The sequence below is a fragment of the Cynocephalus volans genome, chromosome 15, assembly GCF_027409185.1.
Source record: "Cynocephalus volans isolate mCynVol1 chromosome 15, mCynVol1.pri, whole genome shotgun sequence".
In the NCBI taxonomy this organism is placed as follows: Eukaryota; Metazoa; Chordata; class Mammalia; order Dermoptera; family Cynocephalidae; genus Cynocephalus; species Cynocephalus volans.
This window is the reverse complement of record NC_084474.1, coordinates 12,565,334-12,586,106: the sequence shown is the minus strand read 5'-3', so window position 1 is coordinate 12,586,106 and position 20,773 is coordinate 12,565,334. Positions and strand designations below refer to the sequence as shown.

At 38.6% G+C, this 20,773-nt stretch overlaps 1 protein-coding gene across 2 annotated transcripts in view; it reads right to left on the bottom strand.

Annotated features, from left to right (window-relative positions):
- Nucleotides 1–354: 354 nt before the first annotated feature.
- The window catches only part of RGS20 (regulator of G protein signaling 20), a 99,280-nt gene continuing 78,861 nt past the window's right edge, over nucleotides 355–20,773 (bottom strand). For both annotated transcript variants that reach the window (XM_063079995.1, XM_063079996.1), the window contains 4 exons: nucleotides 16,300–16,448; nucleotides 11,099–11,185; nucleotides 4,395–4,629; nucleotides 355–543 (listed from right to left, as the gene is read on the bottom strand). In XM_063079995.1, coding sequence (XP_062936065.1) covers nucleotides 355–543; nucleotides 4,395–4,629; nucleotides 11,099–11,185; nucleotides 16,300–16,448 — 660 coding nt within the window. The remainder of the gene's footprint in view (nucleotides 544–4,394; nucleotides 4,630–11,098; nucleotides 11,186–16,299; nucleotides 16,449–20,773) is intronic.

Sequence of the window (20,773 nt, the reverse complement as noted above, 5' to 3'; positions counted from 1 at the left end):
GGTTACTTAATTCATGCAGAACAAAAGTGGACCTGTTTGCTCCTGCGGATGTTCATGTTCCAGGAAGCATGGAGTCTTCCAGTGTATCCTCTGCCATTGAGAACATGCTACTTTTATTGTAAATGTAGATATACTATCTTTCTAAAACAGCCATATCCCATTTTTTCTCAAAGTATCACTAAAGGTGGCTGCAGTTTACATTGTGAATATATAACCATCAGTCAAGGAAGCATGTTATTAAAATAGCCCGAATATTACTCCAGCAGAAGATATAACTACCTCTAAATTCCCTGCGCTAGACATAGTCCATGAGTCCTTTGATTATTTTATTAATAATAAATATATTTGAAAATCCTATGCTTCCATGGATTTCTCAGATAAGGACCGAAGCAAATCCTTATAGAGGGCCGAGTTCATGAACCGGGGATATGAGTCTCTGTGCATCAGGGTGTAAATCTGAAGTTGAGCGTCATCAAATATGTGTTGGGAGGGCTCCACCATGTTTCTGTTGATGACTTCTCTTACTCTGGAGTCTAAGCTGACCTGTTGGTAGAAACAAATAAGAGTTGTATTAGATACTTCCCTTTGTAAATCCATCCAAAATGTCCATACCTTATTTTGCTTTCTAAAAATCCCCAACCAAAAATCCAACATGCTGAACGAGAACCTAAGAGCATAACGAACAGGCCTCAAGCTTCCACGGCATCAGCAGCCTCTGCAGGGCTTGTTGAGCAGACTGCTGGCCCCCACCCCCAGCTTCTGACTCAGTCAGTGTGGGGAGGTGCCTGAGAATTTGTCTTTCTCACAAGTCCTAAGAAAGGCTGGCAGGGATCGTACTGCTTTAGAAAACCACAACATGGTTTTGCTTCTTTAAAAGTGATATGTCTTTTGAAGAAGAAAGGTAGCATGCACAGGCTTACCCCTTGCTAATCTAATAACAGGAGGGCTAAAACCTGGAGGCCCCAGGCTTCCGCCCAGCTGGAACACAGCCGCAGGCTTCTGGGGATGAGTGCCAGGCTCACAGGGAGGGTTGGGTGCGTCTATGAAGCGGCAGCTGTGTCAGAAGCACCGCGGGTGGGTTAAAATCACAGGGTTACAATCACGGGGTCTGAGGGCAGACTACTCCCATCCTGTTTACATCCCAGCTCCTCCCTGCTTAGTGGTGGGGCCTAAGGCAGGGTAAGCTCTGTGTCCTAAAGAACTCCTCCCGTAAAGTGGGGATGATGATGATGGTAGTTTCTAGGTTTTTGGTGAGGATTTAATCAGAATTTACTTAAAGTGCTTGGAATCCACTAAGCCCCCGGGGGATGCCAGCTATTATTGCTTTGATGTTTTGTTCATTCTGGGTAAGACTGTCTCACGGGCCAGAGCAAACTAGTGGGCTCAGACTTTTCCTATAGGACACCAGATAAAGGCGAGTCCAGGCTGCCACTGCAAAGATGGACTCATACATCTTCTCTTCTATGTAAAGAGCCTGAGCTGGATCACCTCTGCACTAGTGGCCATGATAGTTATAATGCTATGCAGTGCATATGCTATTAATATAAAACTCAAAATACGATTAGCTAAATTCATTTAAACATTGTTCTCAGTGATCTATCTTTCCTGATGCATATCTACCTTCCTCCTGGAAAGCTCCTCTTGCCTACCCACAGGTGGTACCTCAAACCCAGTACATTCAAAACAGACTCACAGACCTCTTCCTTGTATAGCTTATGAAAGAATGACACTATTCCCACCCAATTCAGAGTCCTGTTTATCCTTCATTTTCCCTCTGGGTCTACATTCAGTCACAAAGTCTGCTATGCTTCCTCTTTAATACTCTCGAATCTGCCCCCCTCTTGCCGCCTCTCTGCCATGACCCTGTGGAGGTCACTCACCATTAGCTGCTGGTTTGTGCAGCAGCCTCTTAACAGGTCTTTCGGTGCCAGTGAGTCTAAGGGCCGCTCCACACCATGCTCCGCAGTTTGGCCAGAAAGCTCTTTCTAGAATGCAAATCTGGCTCATAGGTACTGATACTCCAGCTTCATACCTTGCACTGGCCTGTAGGTGTTCTCAGGACCAAGTCCTAAGCTCTCCAGTTCCAAGGTTAAGCTTCTGAGGCCCTTTACGATCTGCTTGCACTAATTCCCCAGCTCCACCTCACTGTTCCACACAACAGCTATTCTGAATCACTTGGAATTTAAAGAAGGAAGGAGCTAGAACTATCTTGTCTTTGTTTCATCTCTGTGTAGAATGACTTTCCCTCTACTCTGCCTGGTGGTCTACTTATCCTTCAGGTCTTGGTTTAGACGTCACTCCCCCCAAACAGGAACCCTTCACCAACCACCCAGAGGGAAGTAAAGGTCCCTCTTCTCGTGACCTTCCCCTCCTGCGCCCCCTCCGGCAGCTTCGTGAGTTTGAGGGCCCAGTGCTTATAAGTACAGCTCCTGGACAAAGAAATGCTCAATACCCATCGCTAGCCAAAAGGACGAAAGTTCCTGCTCTTGTTAGAGAGTGAGTTACTGCAGAAAACATTTAAAAAATACTCTATTTTACAAGCAGACAAGGTGCAAATGGAACCTCATTCTTAACAAGTTCCCAGTGGAGAATATCATTGAGAGTGTGGACGGGGCCCAGTCAGGGCTCCTCCCAGGTGATAGCCCCTTTGTGCATAGGAGGAAACAGGCACAGAAGTTAAGAAATACACTCACGGTTGTGCAGTTAATAAGTGAGAACCAGGGTTCAAACCTAAGCTAATCTGACCCATCAGTCTATGCTCTTAAAATTTTCAAGCTTTTACACTTCAAGTAATAGATGCTTACATTTGGGGGGGAAGGGTCATATTTTTATATCATTTTTGCTTCATAAATTTGCTAAGATGTCTTTTGGTTGTATAATGCTTTAAAAGACACTGATGAAAATTTTTGCCTTAAAAAAAGGAAAATTATGACAAAATAAAAATAAAAATATTTTTACAAGCCATAAAAGACTAAAATTCTCTTGCTTTTATTAATCTAAAGTGGAAATAACTCTGAACTCAATATTCAGACATGTACTAAACATGTTACGACTGTAGCTGTAACAACTTGCAGACTTCAGAGAGCAGAAGAGAGCCCGACTGTCTTTCTCCCAAGCAAGCTCCCTTTCCTGTCTGCCCAATTTCAGCCAACTACCCACCATCTGGTCTGCCTAAACCATGCAGCAGTCATGTGAGACTCTGGGATTTACCACAAATCACACCTTCCAGTCTAGTTTCTCTTCAGCTGGTCTAGGTAGGCCCTCACCAGGTCCGGTTTTTTTAACTACTGAATTAGTTCTCTAGCCATTCTCTATCTCTAGTCTTCTAATCCATTCTACAGCCAAGTTGGTCCTTCAAAAATCCACATTTGATGATATTACCAGGCTAAAATCCAAGGGCTTCCCAGGATAAAATCAGAAAACCTCAGCACGGCACCCAAACCTCTCCATGCTCTCAGACTGTCCCTTTTCTAAATCTCTCCCCGCTGCCTGCCACCAACCCCAGTAGTTTGGTAAACACCCTACACTTCAGGCAAACCAAACCATTTACACTTTCACTGTTCCTACAGTGTCGCACTTTTATCCATGGCTAATCTAGTCCTATTCCCTGGGATTTCCCATCCCGCTGTGTTTCTGGTAATTTCCATTCTCCTCAGTCCATCTACAGCTTCCCCGAGCCACCTCTTCCTCATCCCCACCCCGCCCCACTGTGGAGGGCTCACTCCTGTAGCCCTTGTGGGGACCTGGAGCCATCTCACCAGGATCTGCACCTGCCTGTCCACTTCTGGGCGAGCTCCTTGACAGTAGAGATCCTGCTTTACCAACCCTATGTCCTTAGCGGCATGTGTTAGGAATAAATGATTTTATAACATGAGTTACAAGGCACTTCTTTTTGAGAACAACCTAATCTTCTAGATTTTAAATTTGAAGAAACTCAAGCTCTTGAGAGGTGAAAACTTGCGCAATTTCACTCATCTGATAATTTCTCTGATATAGAAAAGGACACCCTGGGAAAACTTTTGTAGCATCAGTGATACTATTAGCATATAATATAAAGATATTTGTAAAAAAGATTTTGTTCAGTATAACAGGATAATTTATTCAAAGGAATGTCTATAGGGTGTAATATTTTTAAGCAGTGTTAAGAGCAAAATGCACAGACTCCCCTTCTGGAGAATCTGATGACAGTTACGGATATTTTTTTCCAGAAAAATGCATAAAATTTTTCACAGATTTCAGGGGGCAGCTGGACCCCATCTGTAAGACCACAAAGAGATATGAAAATTCTATATTTTGGAGTACCCGTGACTGTGCAAGATGAATGGGACCAAACACAGAAGGGGCTACTTTTTACCAATGGCCTCCTGGGAGAAAGCCTTTTCTTGGGCACACACCTCTTTAGGAGAAAGAATGGAAATGTAGTTTTCATATATTATCCTTGCTTTCTCTTCAATAATATTTTTATTAGCTTCTTTCTTCAGTTCCTCACAGGCCATCCAGAAAAGCATGTTTTCTTCACTGAATTCTGTTCGAAGGAATTCACGGAAGGCATTTCTTCCTGCTGGAGTGGTCATTAACTTGTCAAATGACTGAGCCCAGGCGTTGACTTCTTCCAGAGTAGGGGTGGGGCTTAGTGGAGACCAGAACAAAGGGGACAAAAGGCAACTGTTATTGGTAGTTCATTTGAATCACATCAGCAGAAACATATCCTTTCCCCTCTGAGAATGAAAAATGTATGCCCTTTTAAGCCCTTTTAGGAGGGAAAGAGCTCTTCTCATTTCCTTAAGCCTTCAGCAGAAACACACAAGTACGGTACTTCGAAATTGTTTAGCAGGATAGGATGGCTAATGCGAAAATGCTTCAAAGCAAGTTGCTGGAATAATTGCTAAGAATATACTTGCTTACATCTGGAAATATTTTTAAATTATAAAAGTAAAGAAAAAGTCCTACAAGCATCTGACCCAAAACTCCCTAATCACCTATGACAGAACTAAGTCAGACCTGACAACACTAACCTCTAGAACAATGGAGCGGTGTCTACTTCATATTTTTTAAATTATGTGCTATTTGAGAAAGAGAAAAGGACATATGTAATATAACAACAAAAGGAACACTTATGAATTCACCATTTACCTTCAGAACCAGAAGACCACCACTATGATCCTTGGTCATAGTGGATGTGCTTTCCCTTCCCAGCCTCGTCCCCAGGGAACTTGATTTTGGGTTTGACCTGTTTTGCGTTATTTTTTACTTCTATTTTAACTCTACTGACATCAGAAAACACAATCTGTTTAATAATGATCCTTAGAATCTATTTTCCCTTACTTTTCCCCCCAGTTTTTATGCATGTATGTATCCCTGAAGAATGTATTCTTTAGTTTTCTTAACTTTATAGAAATGGCTTACTATATGCTGTCTTCTGCAACTTGCTTTTCTCAGCCAACATTAAGTTTCTAAGATACACCCACGTTGTTGTATGTGGCCAGAATTCCTGAGTAGAATTCACCTCTAACTCTCCATTCTTGTGAATCGGGAAAAGGTGTCCCTTTTCCAGATGGGATAGCCCTGCTCCAGAGAACACAGCTTGCTGGGGGAATGCTGGCTGCATCTGAGCTTGCATTTGCTGCTGTGGCCAGGTGCCCTTGTGCAGAGAGGAGTGTGTACGACTGTGGGTGCTAGTCTTCACCAATTTTGAGACCGTGGACAAATTACTTAATTTCTCTGGGATAATAACAGTATCTACCTCACAGAGTTGTAAAGATTAAATGAATTAACATTTGTAAAGCACTTAGACTGTACTTGGCACACAGTAAGTACCCTGTGTTAACTTAAATTATTTTAGCCACCCCAACTATTTGTCTGGTATATTTTCTCTTTACTTTTAACCCTTTCATTTTCCATTCTTTGACATTATTTGGGCTTGTCTCTACCATCTTTTTTGCCTAATATTATTATATAATTTAGTTCTGTATTTCTAAAAAACTTATAAATTTACTTATATTTATAAATTTATTTATAAAAGCTATTATTATTTTATGCCAACATTATTTGTTTACATCTACTTATATTTATATTAGCTCCTTTGCTCACCATTTCTTCTTGTAATCCAGATCTAACATTTTGGATCATTTTCTTTATTCCTGGAAATTATCCTTTAACAAGTTCTTTGTACACCTATTGGTGGTAAACTCTCTTTGGTTTTGATTACCTGAAAATATCTTTATTTCCCCTTTACTCCTGAAAAATAGTTTTGCTAGATACATTCTAGGTGGACATTATTTTTGCATAGCATTTTGATACTTTTTGTCTTCTGATGCCCAGAATTGCTGTTAAGATGTCTGCTGACAGTGTAATCAACTATTATTTGTAGGTAACCCGCCTTCTCTTTCTGGCTGCTTTTAAGTTTTCATCTTTGTCTTTGGTATTCTGAGTTTCACTATAATTATGTCTAGATGTAGACTTCATTCATCTTGCCTGATATGTATTGTAGGATTCACACACACACACACACACACACACACACACACACACACACACACACACACACACACACACACACACACACACACACACACACACACACACACACACACACACACACACACACACACACACGTATTCAAGTTTTTCATTATGCCTGGAAAATCTTTTTTTTTTTTTGTCTTTTTCGTGACCGGCACTCAGCCAGTGAGTGCACCGGCCAGTCCTATATAGGATCCGAACCCGCAGCGGCGGGAGCGTCGCCGCGCTCCCAGCGCCGCACTCTCCCGAGTGTGCCACAGGCGCGGCCCCTGGAAAATCTTAATTACTATTTCCTGCCTCTTCTCCTTTAATCTGGGATTCTGATTACATGTATGACAGATCTTATCATTCTATCCTCCATTTATTTTAACTTTTAAAAAATATTTCAATCTCCTTGTCACCTGGTCTTTTCAGATACCTTCAGGATCACTAATTATTTCCTTAGCTCGCTCTAATCGTCTATTTCAATCATCCATTTTTTAGTTGAATAATCATTTCTAATTTTTAAAACTTCTATTTTATTCTTTTTAAAATCTTCCCAGACATTAAAAAAGGTGTTAATAGTGCTTAATCTCTTAGAGGTTGGATTACTTTCTTTACTTATACATTGTTTAATTTTTGACAAGCATGTATAACTTATTCTTGAATTAACCTTTTCTGTTTTTGAGATTATGGGAGGTTTACATATCATTGTAAGATAATACTGAGACTAACAGATATGGTCTTTCTTTTCATGGTAAAAAATTTCCTGAAATCAGACAATGGTGGCATAATATTGTGAATATACTAAAAACTCCTAAATTGTAAACTTTAAAATAGTTAAAATGGCTTATTTTGTGTTACGTGAATTTTTTCTCAATGAAATAGTTTAAGAAAATTAAGGGGGAAAAAATAATACACTGTTTCCCCAGTGGTAACATCTTGTCAAACTATAGTATATCACAGTCCTCCTGGTCATTTTTGATAATTGAATAATTCTTCTTACTCATTTTTGTGATTACATCTTTCATTTCTTTAAACACTTCAGAGATCATTATCCTGTATTTTAAGACAGGTAATTCTAACATCTGAAGTCCTTTGGGCTCTGAGTCTGCGTGTTGTTTCCTACTGACTCTCATTTGTGATGGGCTTGAGATAGGAGGTACTTGGTTTCCATGGGCTTAGGCTACAGGACACACCTCTGTGTCAAGCCATTCCCCAAGGTCTCAGGCCCCTCCTCTAGGCCCTTCCCTACAGGAAAGCTACTGTTGCTAGTTGGACCTATTGTCAGCACCAAGGCAGATTTCAGGGGACTGACTTATGCAAATCCAGTGGCTGGACATGCTCAATAGAAAGGGATTATATAACCATAATAGCCAAGCACACTCAGTAAAGTGGAGTTTATATTCATTAGATGGCATGGATATGTATTAGATAGCAAGACTATAAAAGTAGAATCCTGGCAGAAGGTGGGATTTGTTGCTTACTTTCCTGACTGAGGTGTGTATTTCTTTCTTTTCGTGTCAAACTTACTTTCAGCAAGCAGCTGCTCACTCTCTTGAGCCAGCCTGCACTCTGTCCTAAACTTTAAGTATTTCTTATTTTTGTATTAAACTAGGTGTGTGCCCTGATCATTCACGGGAGCTAGGCTGCACTCTCTCTGTGAAATAGAAAACCAGTTCTCACTTTCTATTGTGACTCTGCTCTTGAATTCTTTCCTGTGGGGAGTCAAGAACCTGATAAAAGGACGGGGTGGTTTGAGGCCGACTATCAGGTCTCCCCAGACCCTTTCTCCTCCAGCATTAGATTACTTCCTTTTAGTTTGGTAATCTTTGACCAGGAGCCCATATTTGGTTGGTCTTAATCTATGGGAAATCTGGGGTCAAAATTGAAGGTGTTTGGGGCCGGCCCGTGGCTCACTCGGTAGAGTGCGGTGCTGATAACACCAAGGCCACGGGTTTGGATCCTATATAGGGATGGCCGGTTTGCTCACTGGCTGAGCGTGGTGCTGACAACACCAAGCCAAGGGTTGAGATCCCCTTACTGGTCATCTTTTAAAAAAAAAAAAAAAAATTGAAGGTGTTTTCTGTCCTCCAGACAGGAGGGGTGTTTGCTGCTTCAGAGGTCTAGGAGGCGTTCCTGGCCCTGCTCCACTGTGAGCTCCTTTCAGGGATCTGGTCATAATCTGAAAATCTTAGTTTTAACAATCTGCTCCCATGGCCTCTAGCAATGATGCTATCAGTACTTGCCTCAGAAAAAAACCTCCTTTTCTGTATTTAGCAGTCATGTATCAGGGTTTTGCTTACTTTCTTTATTTTTATTTATTTATTTATTTATTTATTTTGGTTGCTGGCTTGTACAGGGATCTGAACCCTTGACTTTGGTCTTATAACACCATGCTCTAACCAACTGAGTTAACCAGCCAGCCCTAGCTTACCTTCTTATTAGGTTTAGTTTTTCAGGTACTTTATCATTGTCTTTACTTTCATAAAACATTTTAGATTTATGCAAAATCTGCTATTCTGCACTGGGAAGGCCCTCAGATCATCTAATTTGCCATCATAATAAGAAAATTCTCTATTTAAATAGTCTGGAGGGGTAAAAGTTGTATATCCAAGAATTTGATAGGCAGATACTTTGCCTTAATTAGGTGAAGGTTATAGAAAAACACTCTTACATTTACAAAGGTTCAAAATATAAATTCCATGTCCTTTCTTTGAAATCATGTCTTGAAAATGGATTACAACCGACCCAGCAGTGAAACATAAATGAAAAGCTCAAGACCAGAAAAGTAGGTTATGAAAAGAGAGTAGTCAGCAAGGAAATGAGTAAACACAGATGTTTAAGTAATAGCTTCAAAATTAGAGTCAATGTGTATCGATGGATCTGGTTTCAGTACAACTGTGTGTAAATACACAGAAAAGCTCTTTGAGGACATACAAAAACTGTTGATGGCAGTTCTGTCTGAATAGTGGGATGAGGTCTGGAAGAAGAGGGAGACCAAGTTTTTATTATAAATCTTTTGTATTGTTTGATTTTTGTTTTTATCATGGACATATAAATTCTTCATCAAAAAATAAATATATATATATTAAGGAATGATTTTGAAAAACTAAAAGGTAACCAGTAGTAGAATTTTTTTAAAAAGAAAGATCATATATACATTTCATACTTGCGAAGAACTTAAAAGCTAAGAAAGCACAGTTCATATAGCAAAAGAAAAAAATAAGGAAATAATTAGGAGACATTACAAGACAACCAAAGTACGTGCTGAAAGGTTAAACATGTTAGTAATAATCAAAACGATGGACTCAATATCATTGGATTCTAATGCCCCATTTATAGACAGAGACTGAAACTAGGCCAAAAAAGCAAAATTTAACATCATGCTATTTTTACCAAAAAGCTAAAACCAAGTAGATAGGCAAGATATATGGGGCAAATGCAAAGAAGTACAGTATTAACATCTAAGCAGAACTGGAAGTAAAAGGCATTAAATGGAACAGAATTATTTTATATTATCAGTTGGATATGACTGAGAACAAAGAAAGCCCAACGTGTACAGAGTGTGCACCTCTTCTACTTGTCTTATTCACCTTTCACAACCATTCAGTGGCTTGGCCACAACACACTATTATTAGCCCCATTTTACACATAAGGAAAACGAGGCAGAATGAGGCTACTAAGTAAAGAGCCCAAGGTCACACCAGCAGGACAGTTAGAGCCAGGATGAGATGCAGACATTCTGGTTGCAGACGTACAGCTCTCAAAACCTTGGCACAGACCACACTGCACTGGACTCTGTAAGACACAACCATTTCTAACAACCCCATGTACTGAGCAAGATTTTAACGTGCTTCCCACACTTTAACAAGTCTGGGCAAGGATAAAGAAATGAAGAAAATATTTAAGTAGTCTTTTGGACTACCAGTTTTTTCTCCCTCAAAAATAAGCAATTTAATATTAAACTATTTGAGCAATGCTTTTAGGATATTTGTCTAATGTCTGCAGTCATAAAGGCATAATACCAAAAACAGGTATAAGAATAGTTAAGTGAAAGCTAATCAATTGATAATATAGGAAAGAAAAAAGACGATTTTTAAATTTGGCATTATGTAATTTATGTGTGTGGTTTTTTTCCCCCCAAATACTTAGATTTTAAAAATAATACTTTAGCCATTTAGTATAAATTTACAGTTAAGAAAAAGATGGACATGTTAAACTTTCCTGAAAGTTAAACACGTATGTTTTATTATGGTCTTTTACTTTAAAAAGTATATTATATAAAAATAAAATAACATCATATGTTTTGTCAAGAAGCATTGATTTATATATATATATATTTGTGATTACCAAAGGGATTAGATTAATCATGGACCTGATTTCTCTCCCTGTCACATAAGGAATTAAAAGGATTTCGGCAGGGGAAAATGTGATGCCACATTGTGATTTGATGTTACTGAACTGCAATTGGAGAAATTGTGTGTTCTGTACAAACATATAATGCAAAAAGGAAAAAAAAGGAAAAACAAAGAAAAGAAAAAAGAAAGGTTGGTATTTCTGTTAGTTTAGTGAGATAAAAAACATGAGATTTCACCTTTCTTCACAGGTTGGAAGGTCTTCTGTTCTGAGTTCGTAGGAAGCCCTTGAGGGTCTCTGATCTTCTTGGTTCCTAACAGTGAGACTGCAAGAGACATTCATGGGTTGACTGAGATTAGTCTGTGTCAAGAAAGATTTTTTACAAATATTTTAAAGAGAACTTCAGATCCCCAAGTAGAACTTCTTACTCTTGAGAAAAATGATCCTGATTAGTTTTCTTAAGACAACCAAAACTGTGACAATAAGGTATTAGAAAAACATTTTAAAAAATTGTTTATTTATAACATTGTGGTCCATACTAATTGAGGAATTATTATGCTCAATTATATTTAGAAGAATAATTCTTTTCATAAAACAGATTCATTAGAAAAGAGTAAAAAAGTGAGATTGTCAGGAATGTTTTGGGTTTTTATTCATTGTCTGCACCTCAAAAGAAGTATATACCCTCCGGGGTTTGTTTCCAGTCAAAATGGAGATTTTAGATATTTTTAGGCACATATACAAAAGTATTAGAGAAAACCAGGAAAGTGCACAATCAAAATCTACTGTTACATCTTTCAAAACAATTTAAATTTTCTTATACTCATTTTGTTCGTTTCTCTTATTATACTTATTCTCTTACTTATTCCTAGTATTTTTGTTGTTATTGTAAATGGAATTTTCACTTCCATATCATCTTCTAACTTGTTATTGTTTGTTCATAAGAAGGCTACTAATTTCTTTATAGCTTTACTGAGATATCATTTATGTACCATAAAGTTGACCTGTTTGAAATGGACAATTCAGTGGTTTTTAGCATATTGACAAAGTTGTGCAACCATCACCACTATCTAATTCCAGAACATTTTCATCACCCCAAAAAGAAACCCCACATCTGTTAGCAGTCACTCCTTGTTACCCATGTCTCCCCACTCTACCAGCCCTGGGCAAGCTCTAATCTACTTCCTGTCTCTGTAGATTTGCCTATTCTGAATCATACAATACATACAGCCTTTGTGGCTGACTTCTTTCACTTGGCATAATGTTTTTGCATTCTACCCACGTTGTAGCATATATCAGTACTTCATTCGTTTTTCTGGCTGAATAATATTCTGTTGTATGTATATACCACATTTTGTTTATCTGTTCGTCAGTGGATGGACATTTGGGTTGTTTCCACTTTTTGGCTGTATGATTCATGCTGCTGTGAACATATATTTCCATTTCTCTTGGGGAGATACCCAGGAGTGGAATTGCTGAGTCATATGGTAACTCTATTTTTAAAACTTTGAGGAACCCCCAAACTGTTTTCCAAAGTAGCTGCACCATTTTAAATTCCCACCAGCAGTATTTGAAGGATCAAATTTCTCCATATCCTGGCCAACAGTTGTTACTGTTGTATTTTTTATTCTAGCCTCCTAAGTGGGTGTGAAGTGCTATCTCATTGTGGTTTTGGTTTGCATTTTGCAAAAACTATGTTGAGCATATTTTAATGTATATATTAGTCATATGTGCATCTTCTTTGGAGAGTTGTCTATTCATATCCTTTGACCATTTTAAAATTGGTTTGTCTTTTATTATTGAATTGTAAGGGTTCCTTATATATTTTAGATAAAAGTTTTAAAGACTTGTTTTTAATGTTAATTTTGTGTCCTTTAGCGTCTGCATCAGTTCTAGCAATAATTTGCTTGCAGTTTCTAGGCATACTCTCATCATCTGCAAATAGGGAGAATTTTACCTCTTCTTTTCTAATTCTTAGGTCTCTAATTGTTCTCTCCTGTCTGACTGCATTGGCTGATATCTAAAATACAACATTAAATAGGAGTAGAGATGGTGGACATCCTTGCCTTGTTCTTAATTTTAGCAGGAATGCTTTCAGTATCCTATTAATTTAAAAATGAATTTTTGCCATTGATGATTTGAGTTTTCTTTACCTTATTATTGATACTGTATTATCTTTTCTATTTCTTTTATTATATCTTTCCTTAACACCCCTTACTCCATTTTACAAAAGTTTTTCAGCCTATTTTCAGCACATCCACTTCATGAATTTTCAGTAAGTATGAGTAGCTCTATTTTCTTTAAAGGCAGAATCATTATTAATGGAAGAATCCTTTTGACTTGTTTCTTTCATGATGCCAGGGCTAAAAAGTTTTGGTAACTGAAGGTTTCTTAAAAAAAACCAAAAAACAAAAAACAAAACCTTGTGTGGCATCTGGGTTGCATTTTCTTAGCATTAGTACTGCCTGACTTCCTAGGTTTCTTTTGTAAGCAGAACACATTCCTGCACAGTGGGTATGAAAAAGTGAAGAGGAAAGAAATGATGAGTTTTGATGCAAGATTCCTAAGAGAACTGGAAGCTATACTGTGAACTGAATAATGCAGAATGTAAGACTTGACATTTTTGTCTTATTTTTTTCCTCAATAGTTTTATTAAGGGATAATTGATATACAGTAAACGCATATTTTTAAAGTATACAATTTATTAAGTTTTGACATCTGTCTACATACATGAAAATGTCACCACAATCAAGATAATGAGCACGTTCAGTACTCCCAAAGTGTCCTTTTGTGATCCCTTATGACCACCTTCCTCAACCACTGCTTTGCTTTCTGTCACTGTAGTTTAGTTTGCATTTTTCCCCACCTCAAACCTTTATCATTTCTGTATCATTTCAAAATCCTCTTTCCTAGGTGTATTAATCTGTTTATGTTCCTTAAAACAAAATACCTGAGACTGGTTGATTTATAAAGAAAATGGAGTTTATTGCTTACAGTTTCTGAAGCTGGAAGTCTGAAGTCCATCTGGTGGTGGTGACAGTGACCCAGGGGCCCCACATTGCAAGATGGTGGAAGCAGAGAGAGCAGAGAGAGAGCAAGACAGACTCTCTTCTTTTAAAGGCCTCGGAACCATGCCTCTGACCACCATTTTTAATCCATTCACTACTGCACGGTCCTACAATCCAATCACTTCTTCAAGGATCTACCTTTCAATTACCATAAAACTTGGGAGACAATTCAAGCCTCAGTGAGTTTTGGGGGGACATAATTCAATCCACTACACTAGGTAACTGAAAGTACACAATAAATTGTTAATTACAGTCACTGCAGTGCTATGGAACAATAGATCTTACTCCTCCCATTTAGCTGTTTTTTTGTATCAGTTAACCAGCCTCTCATGATATCCCTGCCTGCTACTCTTCCTGCTCACTGGTAACCACCATCTACTCTCTCCTTCTGTGAGATAAACTTTCTCAGCTTCCACATAAGAGTAAGAACTTGCGGTATTTCTCTTTCGACTTATTCTACTTAACATAATGTCCTTCAAGCTCATCTATGTTGATGCAAATGACAAGATTTCATTCTTTTTTGGCTGAATAGTATTACATCGTGTATATATACCACATTTTCTTTATCCATTTATCTGTTGACGGACACTTAGTTGATTCCGTATCTTGGCTATTGTGAACATGCTGCAATGAACATGGGAATGCAAATGTCTTTTTGACGTACTGATTTCCTTTCCTTTGAATATATACCCAGTAGTGGGATTGCTGGATCATATGGCAGTTCTATTTGCAGTTTTTTGAGGAACCTCCACACTCTTTTCCATAATGGCCATACTAATTTACAGTCCCACCAACAGTGTAGAGGAGTTCCTCTTTCTCCACATCTTTGCCAGCATTTGTTATTCTGTCTTTTTGTAATAGTCATTCTAATGAGTGAAATGATGTCTCACTGTGGTTTTGATTTGCATTTCCCTGAAGATATGTGATATTGAGCATTTTGTCATATACCTGTTGGTCATTTGTATGTCTTCCTTTGAGAAATGTCTATTCAACTCATTTGCCCATTTTCAAATCAGATTTTTCTTGCTCGTTTCTCTCTCTCTCTCTTTTTTTTTTTTTTGCTGTTGAGTTGTTTCAGTTTCTTATATATTCTGGGTATTAATCCCTTGTCAGATGCATAGTTTGCAAATAATTTCACTATTCAGCGGGCTGTGTCTTCACTCAGTTGATTATTTCCTTTACTGTGCAGAAGCTTTTTATTTATTTACTTATTTATTTTTTAAAAGACAATCGGTAAGGGGATCTTAACCCTTGACTTGGTGTTGTCAGCACCACGCTCACCCAGTGAGCTAACTGGCCATCCCTATGTCAGATCCGAACCCGTGGCCTTGGTGTTATCAGCACCACACTCTCCAGAGTGAGCCACAGGCCGGCCCCAGTGCAGATGCTTTTTAGTTTGATATAATCCCATCTGTCTATTTGTGCTTTTGCTGCCTGTGCTTTTGAGGTCTTCTCCATAAAATATTTGCCCAGACCAATGTCCTTAAGTGTCTCCCCTCTGTTTTCTTCTATTAGTTTTACAGTTTCAGGTCTTACATTTAAGTCTCTAATACATTTAGAGCTGATTTTGGTATATGTGAGAGATAGGGGTCTACTTTCATTCTTCTGCATAGGGATATCCGATTTTCCTAGAAGCTTTTTATTTTATTTTAAGATTGTATTATTTGATTTTATTTTATACTAGGTGGTGGGCACAAATCAATCCTCCTTAATAAAGTTCACAATTAGCTTCCCACAGAATATTTTAGTAATGCACATTTTTAAAAAAGGATTAATCTTACATATTGTTCCACAATCCAAATACACAATAGCTCAGAAATCAACGTTTGGAAAACAAAAGCCAATGTAAAAAGACAGACTAAAACAGCAAGAACAGTACAGCTTTTATATGGCTCAGATTTTACAGTTTTCTTACTGCATCATCAGTACCAGAAATTTGTTCCTTCAGCTGGCTCCATTGCTCCAGATTTAAGGAAATACCTTCTCTTCCTGGTTTCACTTCACCTTCTGGATCCATCCAATATTCTCTAATATCAATTAGAACTTTCCCTTTGAATCCTGAACACTAACATGCCTCATTTTCCTGTTCTGAAACATGTTTTCATCTCTGCTTTTGCTGCTCTGTTTGGAAGGTAACAGAGCTCTCGAAGTTTCTCCAGTCTTTTGCTTCTTTAAAGGTTTTTCTGGAGCAACTTGCTGTTTTCCCCTTGAGAGCTAGACAGACGTAGCCAATTGTAGTTATTTTTCTGGGTCTCCTTCAGTTTTAGGCATACAGTGCTTGCTTAAAACACTTTCTGAATTAATCATAAGCTGGCACTATTCAGGGTGCCATTTCCCAGGAACGCATTAGTAAAAAAGCCCCAAACCTTACCAAGAACAGCTGCAACAGCAGCACCAGCAGAAGCAGCAGGCATTGGACCCTCGACTCCCCACTCCATGCTGGCCCAGGGCAGAGCCTGGGGTCTCCTGGGCAGCAGGCATCTGCCGCTTCCGCATCTCTAGCCGTTCAGATCCCATGGGCTGCAGCAGGGCAAGAGAAAAGGGGGTTGGGGGGATGAGGGGCAGAGTTATGAAGACATAAGCCCAGGGATTCAGGTGTTTGGCTCATTGAGAAGGTGTAATGTGACTATATCCAGGTCATTTTTGCTAATTCTGGTAAAGTTTGGTGCTTAAAATCTTAGAATCCCTTAATTTATTAAGCACTTATTTAATGTCTAGCATCTGCCAAGAGTTGTGATAAATTCTAGGAATAAAATAGCAAGTGGAGGATCCCTGCCCTGAGGCGCTCACAGTTCAGTAAAGCAGGCAGAGAAGCACATGCACTGAAAACCCTGCAATAGGTGCTGCTGCAGGAGGCGTCCCGGACCCAGCGTTCGCTCTGGGCTGAACCAAAGGGAGCAGTTATAGGTGACAGCTTCATTACAGCTGCCCAAGAGACCAGCGCACAGATATGGGAGGAAGCCACGCCCACAAGGTGAGCCACACTAACACAGCCATCAGAGGAAATGCCAGAAATGTCTGAGGACAGACTGAGGACATTCAAATCTCTACCAGCTGTATCACCTGGCAGAAGTTACCCAACCTTACTACGTGCAGACCGCTTAGAGCACTGCCTGGAACATAGTAGTTGCTCAATTATTCCCAGGAAGCAAGGCAGGAGGGCTGGACTGTGGGCCCGCCCAGACCTGCCCTGCAATCTTAGGGACGTTGGCTCTTGCCGACTTCATGGAGGTCAGGCCATGGGACACAAATGATCTATATGCCCTTCAACCTCTGTCCTTTTGTGAGGATTACAAAAACATATGAAGGAGGGAGGCATAAAAGCAGCCAAAGAGAAAACTGCTAAGCCCATTTCTACTTTTGATACTATAACTTAATTCTTGATGCAGCTAATTGCAAGCTAATATCAAAGATACATTTAAAAAACGTTAAACAGGGCTTTGGAATTAAATTCTAGATTTATTATTTTATTCCAACATTAGATTTGTCTAATCCTATCGACTATTACATAATGCTATATGCCATTGCACTTGTTTTAATTATTCTAATTTTATCTTATGTTTTTTATATTGGGTAAGTCAAGTTCACTTTATTTACTTAAGAGTTTGTTTTTTCATTCTGTTTTTGGAAGTGGGGAGCTGTCCTTGTCTGTATTTTTCCCAGTTGAATTTTGGAACCAGCATATCAAGTTCCAAAAATATCATGTTGGGATTTTGATTAGGACTGCATTGAATTTACAGATTTACGAGAAGTGACATTGGAGTTTCTTTTAACTTCTCTGGTATGTAAGTTTCAGGATGGCAAGAGAGAGCCATCGAAGCGTTTTACTGCCAGTTGCCAGAGTTCCAGGGGAAGAGGAAGGGAGGAAGGACAAACAGGTGGAGCACAGAGGATTTTTAGGGCAGCAAAACTATTCTGTACGATACTGTCAAGGTGAATACATGATGTTATGCATTTGGCAAAACAGACAGAAGTGTACAACACAAACAGAACCCTAATGTCAGCTTTAGTTAGTAATAGTGCTTCAATATTGGCTCATGATTGTAACAAAGGTACCAAACTAACATAAGACGTTAATAACAGGAGAAATGTGTGTGCGTATGTGTTGGGGGGTAGTATGTGAACTGTCTGCACTTTCTGCTCAATTTTTCTGTAAACCTAAAACTGCTATACAAATAAAAGAATATTACTTATTTTTTTAAAAGGGTTTTACTATCCTTTCATCCACAGTGAAAACAATGCTCACAACACCCAATACTGTCCACAGTGCCCCACCCTGGACTGAGAGTCCAGGGTTCCTGAGATGGTGAGTCAGGCCTGGTCAAAAGTGGAGGCAGAGACATTTGCCAAGCTCACAGCCACATGTCATGGGCCCCACTGGGAGGCAGCTGGCTTTGAAGGCAGGAGTTCTAACCCCCTTTAATGCTCCTAGGGCAGAAACTCTTGGCTCAAGAGACTCCAGGCATCATATTCTCACCCATTTGTGGCATTTCTTTTCTTTCTTTTTCCTCTCCTTTTTTTTTTTTTTTTTTTTTTTGGCGGCTGGCAGTTATGGGGATTGAACCCTTGACCTTGGTGTTATCAGCACGATTCTCCCCCAAGTGAGTTAACTGGCCAGCCCTCATCTGTGACATTCAATGGAGACACAGACTTGACCATGGGTTTACTTCATTCAGGACACTGAGTCACAAGGACAAGACAGCACAATCTCCAAACAAGGATGCTCTGAACAAAACATGCTCCAAGTAATATTTTATAAGAGATATTGATGCAACTTGCTTCATTAAAAAAAAAAAAAAACCCAATTGCTTCCCAGAAGTAAGAAGGATTGGGACATGGTACAGTCCAAGGGTTTAAGGGACTCCTACTTCAACATCTTTGCAACACTGGGTCTTCCCAATCAGTAGATGAACTATCTATTCATTTGAATCCTCTCTTATGTATAGTTTAAGAGTTTTCTTCAAACAGGTATTGTGCATTTTTGATAGGTTTATTCCTGAATATTTTGCAGATTTTTGCTATCGTAAATGATATCTCCCCTTCACCCCCAGCTGTAGCATAATAGTTACTTTGGAGTATAGGAAGGCTAAGAATACTATACTGAATTTTCTGATAGTTCTAATAGTCTTTCTGTTGATTCTCTTGGATTTTCTGGTTAGACAGTCATACTGTCTGTAAATAATCACACCTGTCTTTTTGCTTCCTGTACCTTTCTAAGGTATAACATCTGTCCTCACCCTAGTCTTTTCTCATTGGCCAGAAAGTTCAGTAAATATTGAAAAGTAGCAATATTACTAGGCACCGTTTTCTTGTTCATGACTTTCCTTAATAAAAGATTAGTAATGCTTTGACGAGATGTATGATGTGTTGGAGTTTTCTGGAAGAAGATAACTTTACAAGTCAAGCCAGCTTTTTTCTACTATTTATGTAGTATAAAATAAGTTGTGCTAGCCTGTCTTATTAGTTAACATATTTTATTTGTTTATACACACAAATTTCTTTGTAGATGCCTGGAAGAATCTTAATGATTTTAGTGAGCAAACTCTTGGAGAACATAATAAGGTCGCTCATGACTAAATACAGCCTTCAGAACTCAAAAGTGAATTCTATCAACGTCTATTCTTATACATTTTAAAAAACAGCCTTATTGAGATCTAGCAGACATACAATAAACTGGATATGTTTAAAGTGTATAATTTGATAAGTCTTGACATGTATACACCTGTGAAACCATCACCACAATCAAGATGGTGAACACATCATCACCCTCAAGTCTCCTCATGCCCTTAGAATCCCCCTCTCTTGTCCTCCCTCTCTTGTTCCTCCTTGTCCTGGCAATTGCCGACCTGTTTTCTCTCACTATCCATTAATTTGCATTTCCTTGAATTTAATATAAATGGAAACCTACACTATCTACTCTTTTTGTCTGGCTTCCTTTACTTAGCATAATTATTCTGAGATTGGTGCATGTATCAATAGTTGGTTCGTTTTTATTCCTGTGCAGTGTTCCTTTGCATGTATGCACCAGTTTGCTTATCCATTCACCTACTTATGGACTTACACCTTTCTGATGGCTGCTGAAGATTAAATATATAAGACATGGTCTTCTTCTGAACATTTTGAAATGAGAGAAAGAGAGGGATGTGTTGCTGAGACTGTGTTCAGCTTTACCATACAATACACATGTGTGACACATCTCTGCAGTTGGTTCTTCCATATTGAATAACGCTTGATGGTTACATTCATTGGCAGGTCTACTGGATCAGTTCTGGATTGTTGACCATTTTTCTAATTTATAATTTCTCATGACTTTTTTTCAGTGTTCTGTGTCTCAATTCATCTTCGTGGAGTTTTGATTTGGTCTCATAATCTGTTTAATCTCTTTAATTTTTCCTCTGCATCATTAGCACTACTTATATAGTTTCTCAGAATTCTTACAAATGGTTTAGCAATTTTGACATGTTAAATCATTTAAAGATTCAATAAGTAAGTGTACAGAAATACATGCTATTCTTGCAAAAATGTACTAACAACCTATTACCTACCTCTCTGTTCCCCAGATTTAAAATGAATAGCCATGGCTTTCACTCAATTAATAAATGATAGATTGTTTAGTGGCGAGTGGTCATTTATACCATACCATGCTGAGCTGTGGCGAAATATGACAGCCTGAGGGGAAGTAAAAGTGTTAATAAAACATGAATATTAAAAAGAAGCAAATGTTGACAGTAATTGTTGAAGTTGTGTGATTAATGCATAGGGTGTGTTATACTATCTTCTCTACATTTACGTATGTTTGAAAATTTTCTTAATAAAGTTTTTAAAATGTTGAATTTTATTAGATT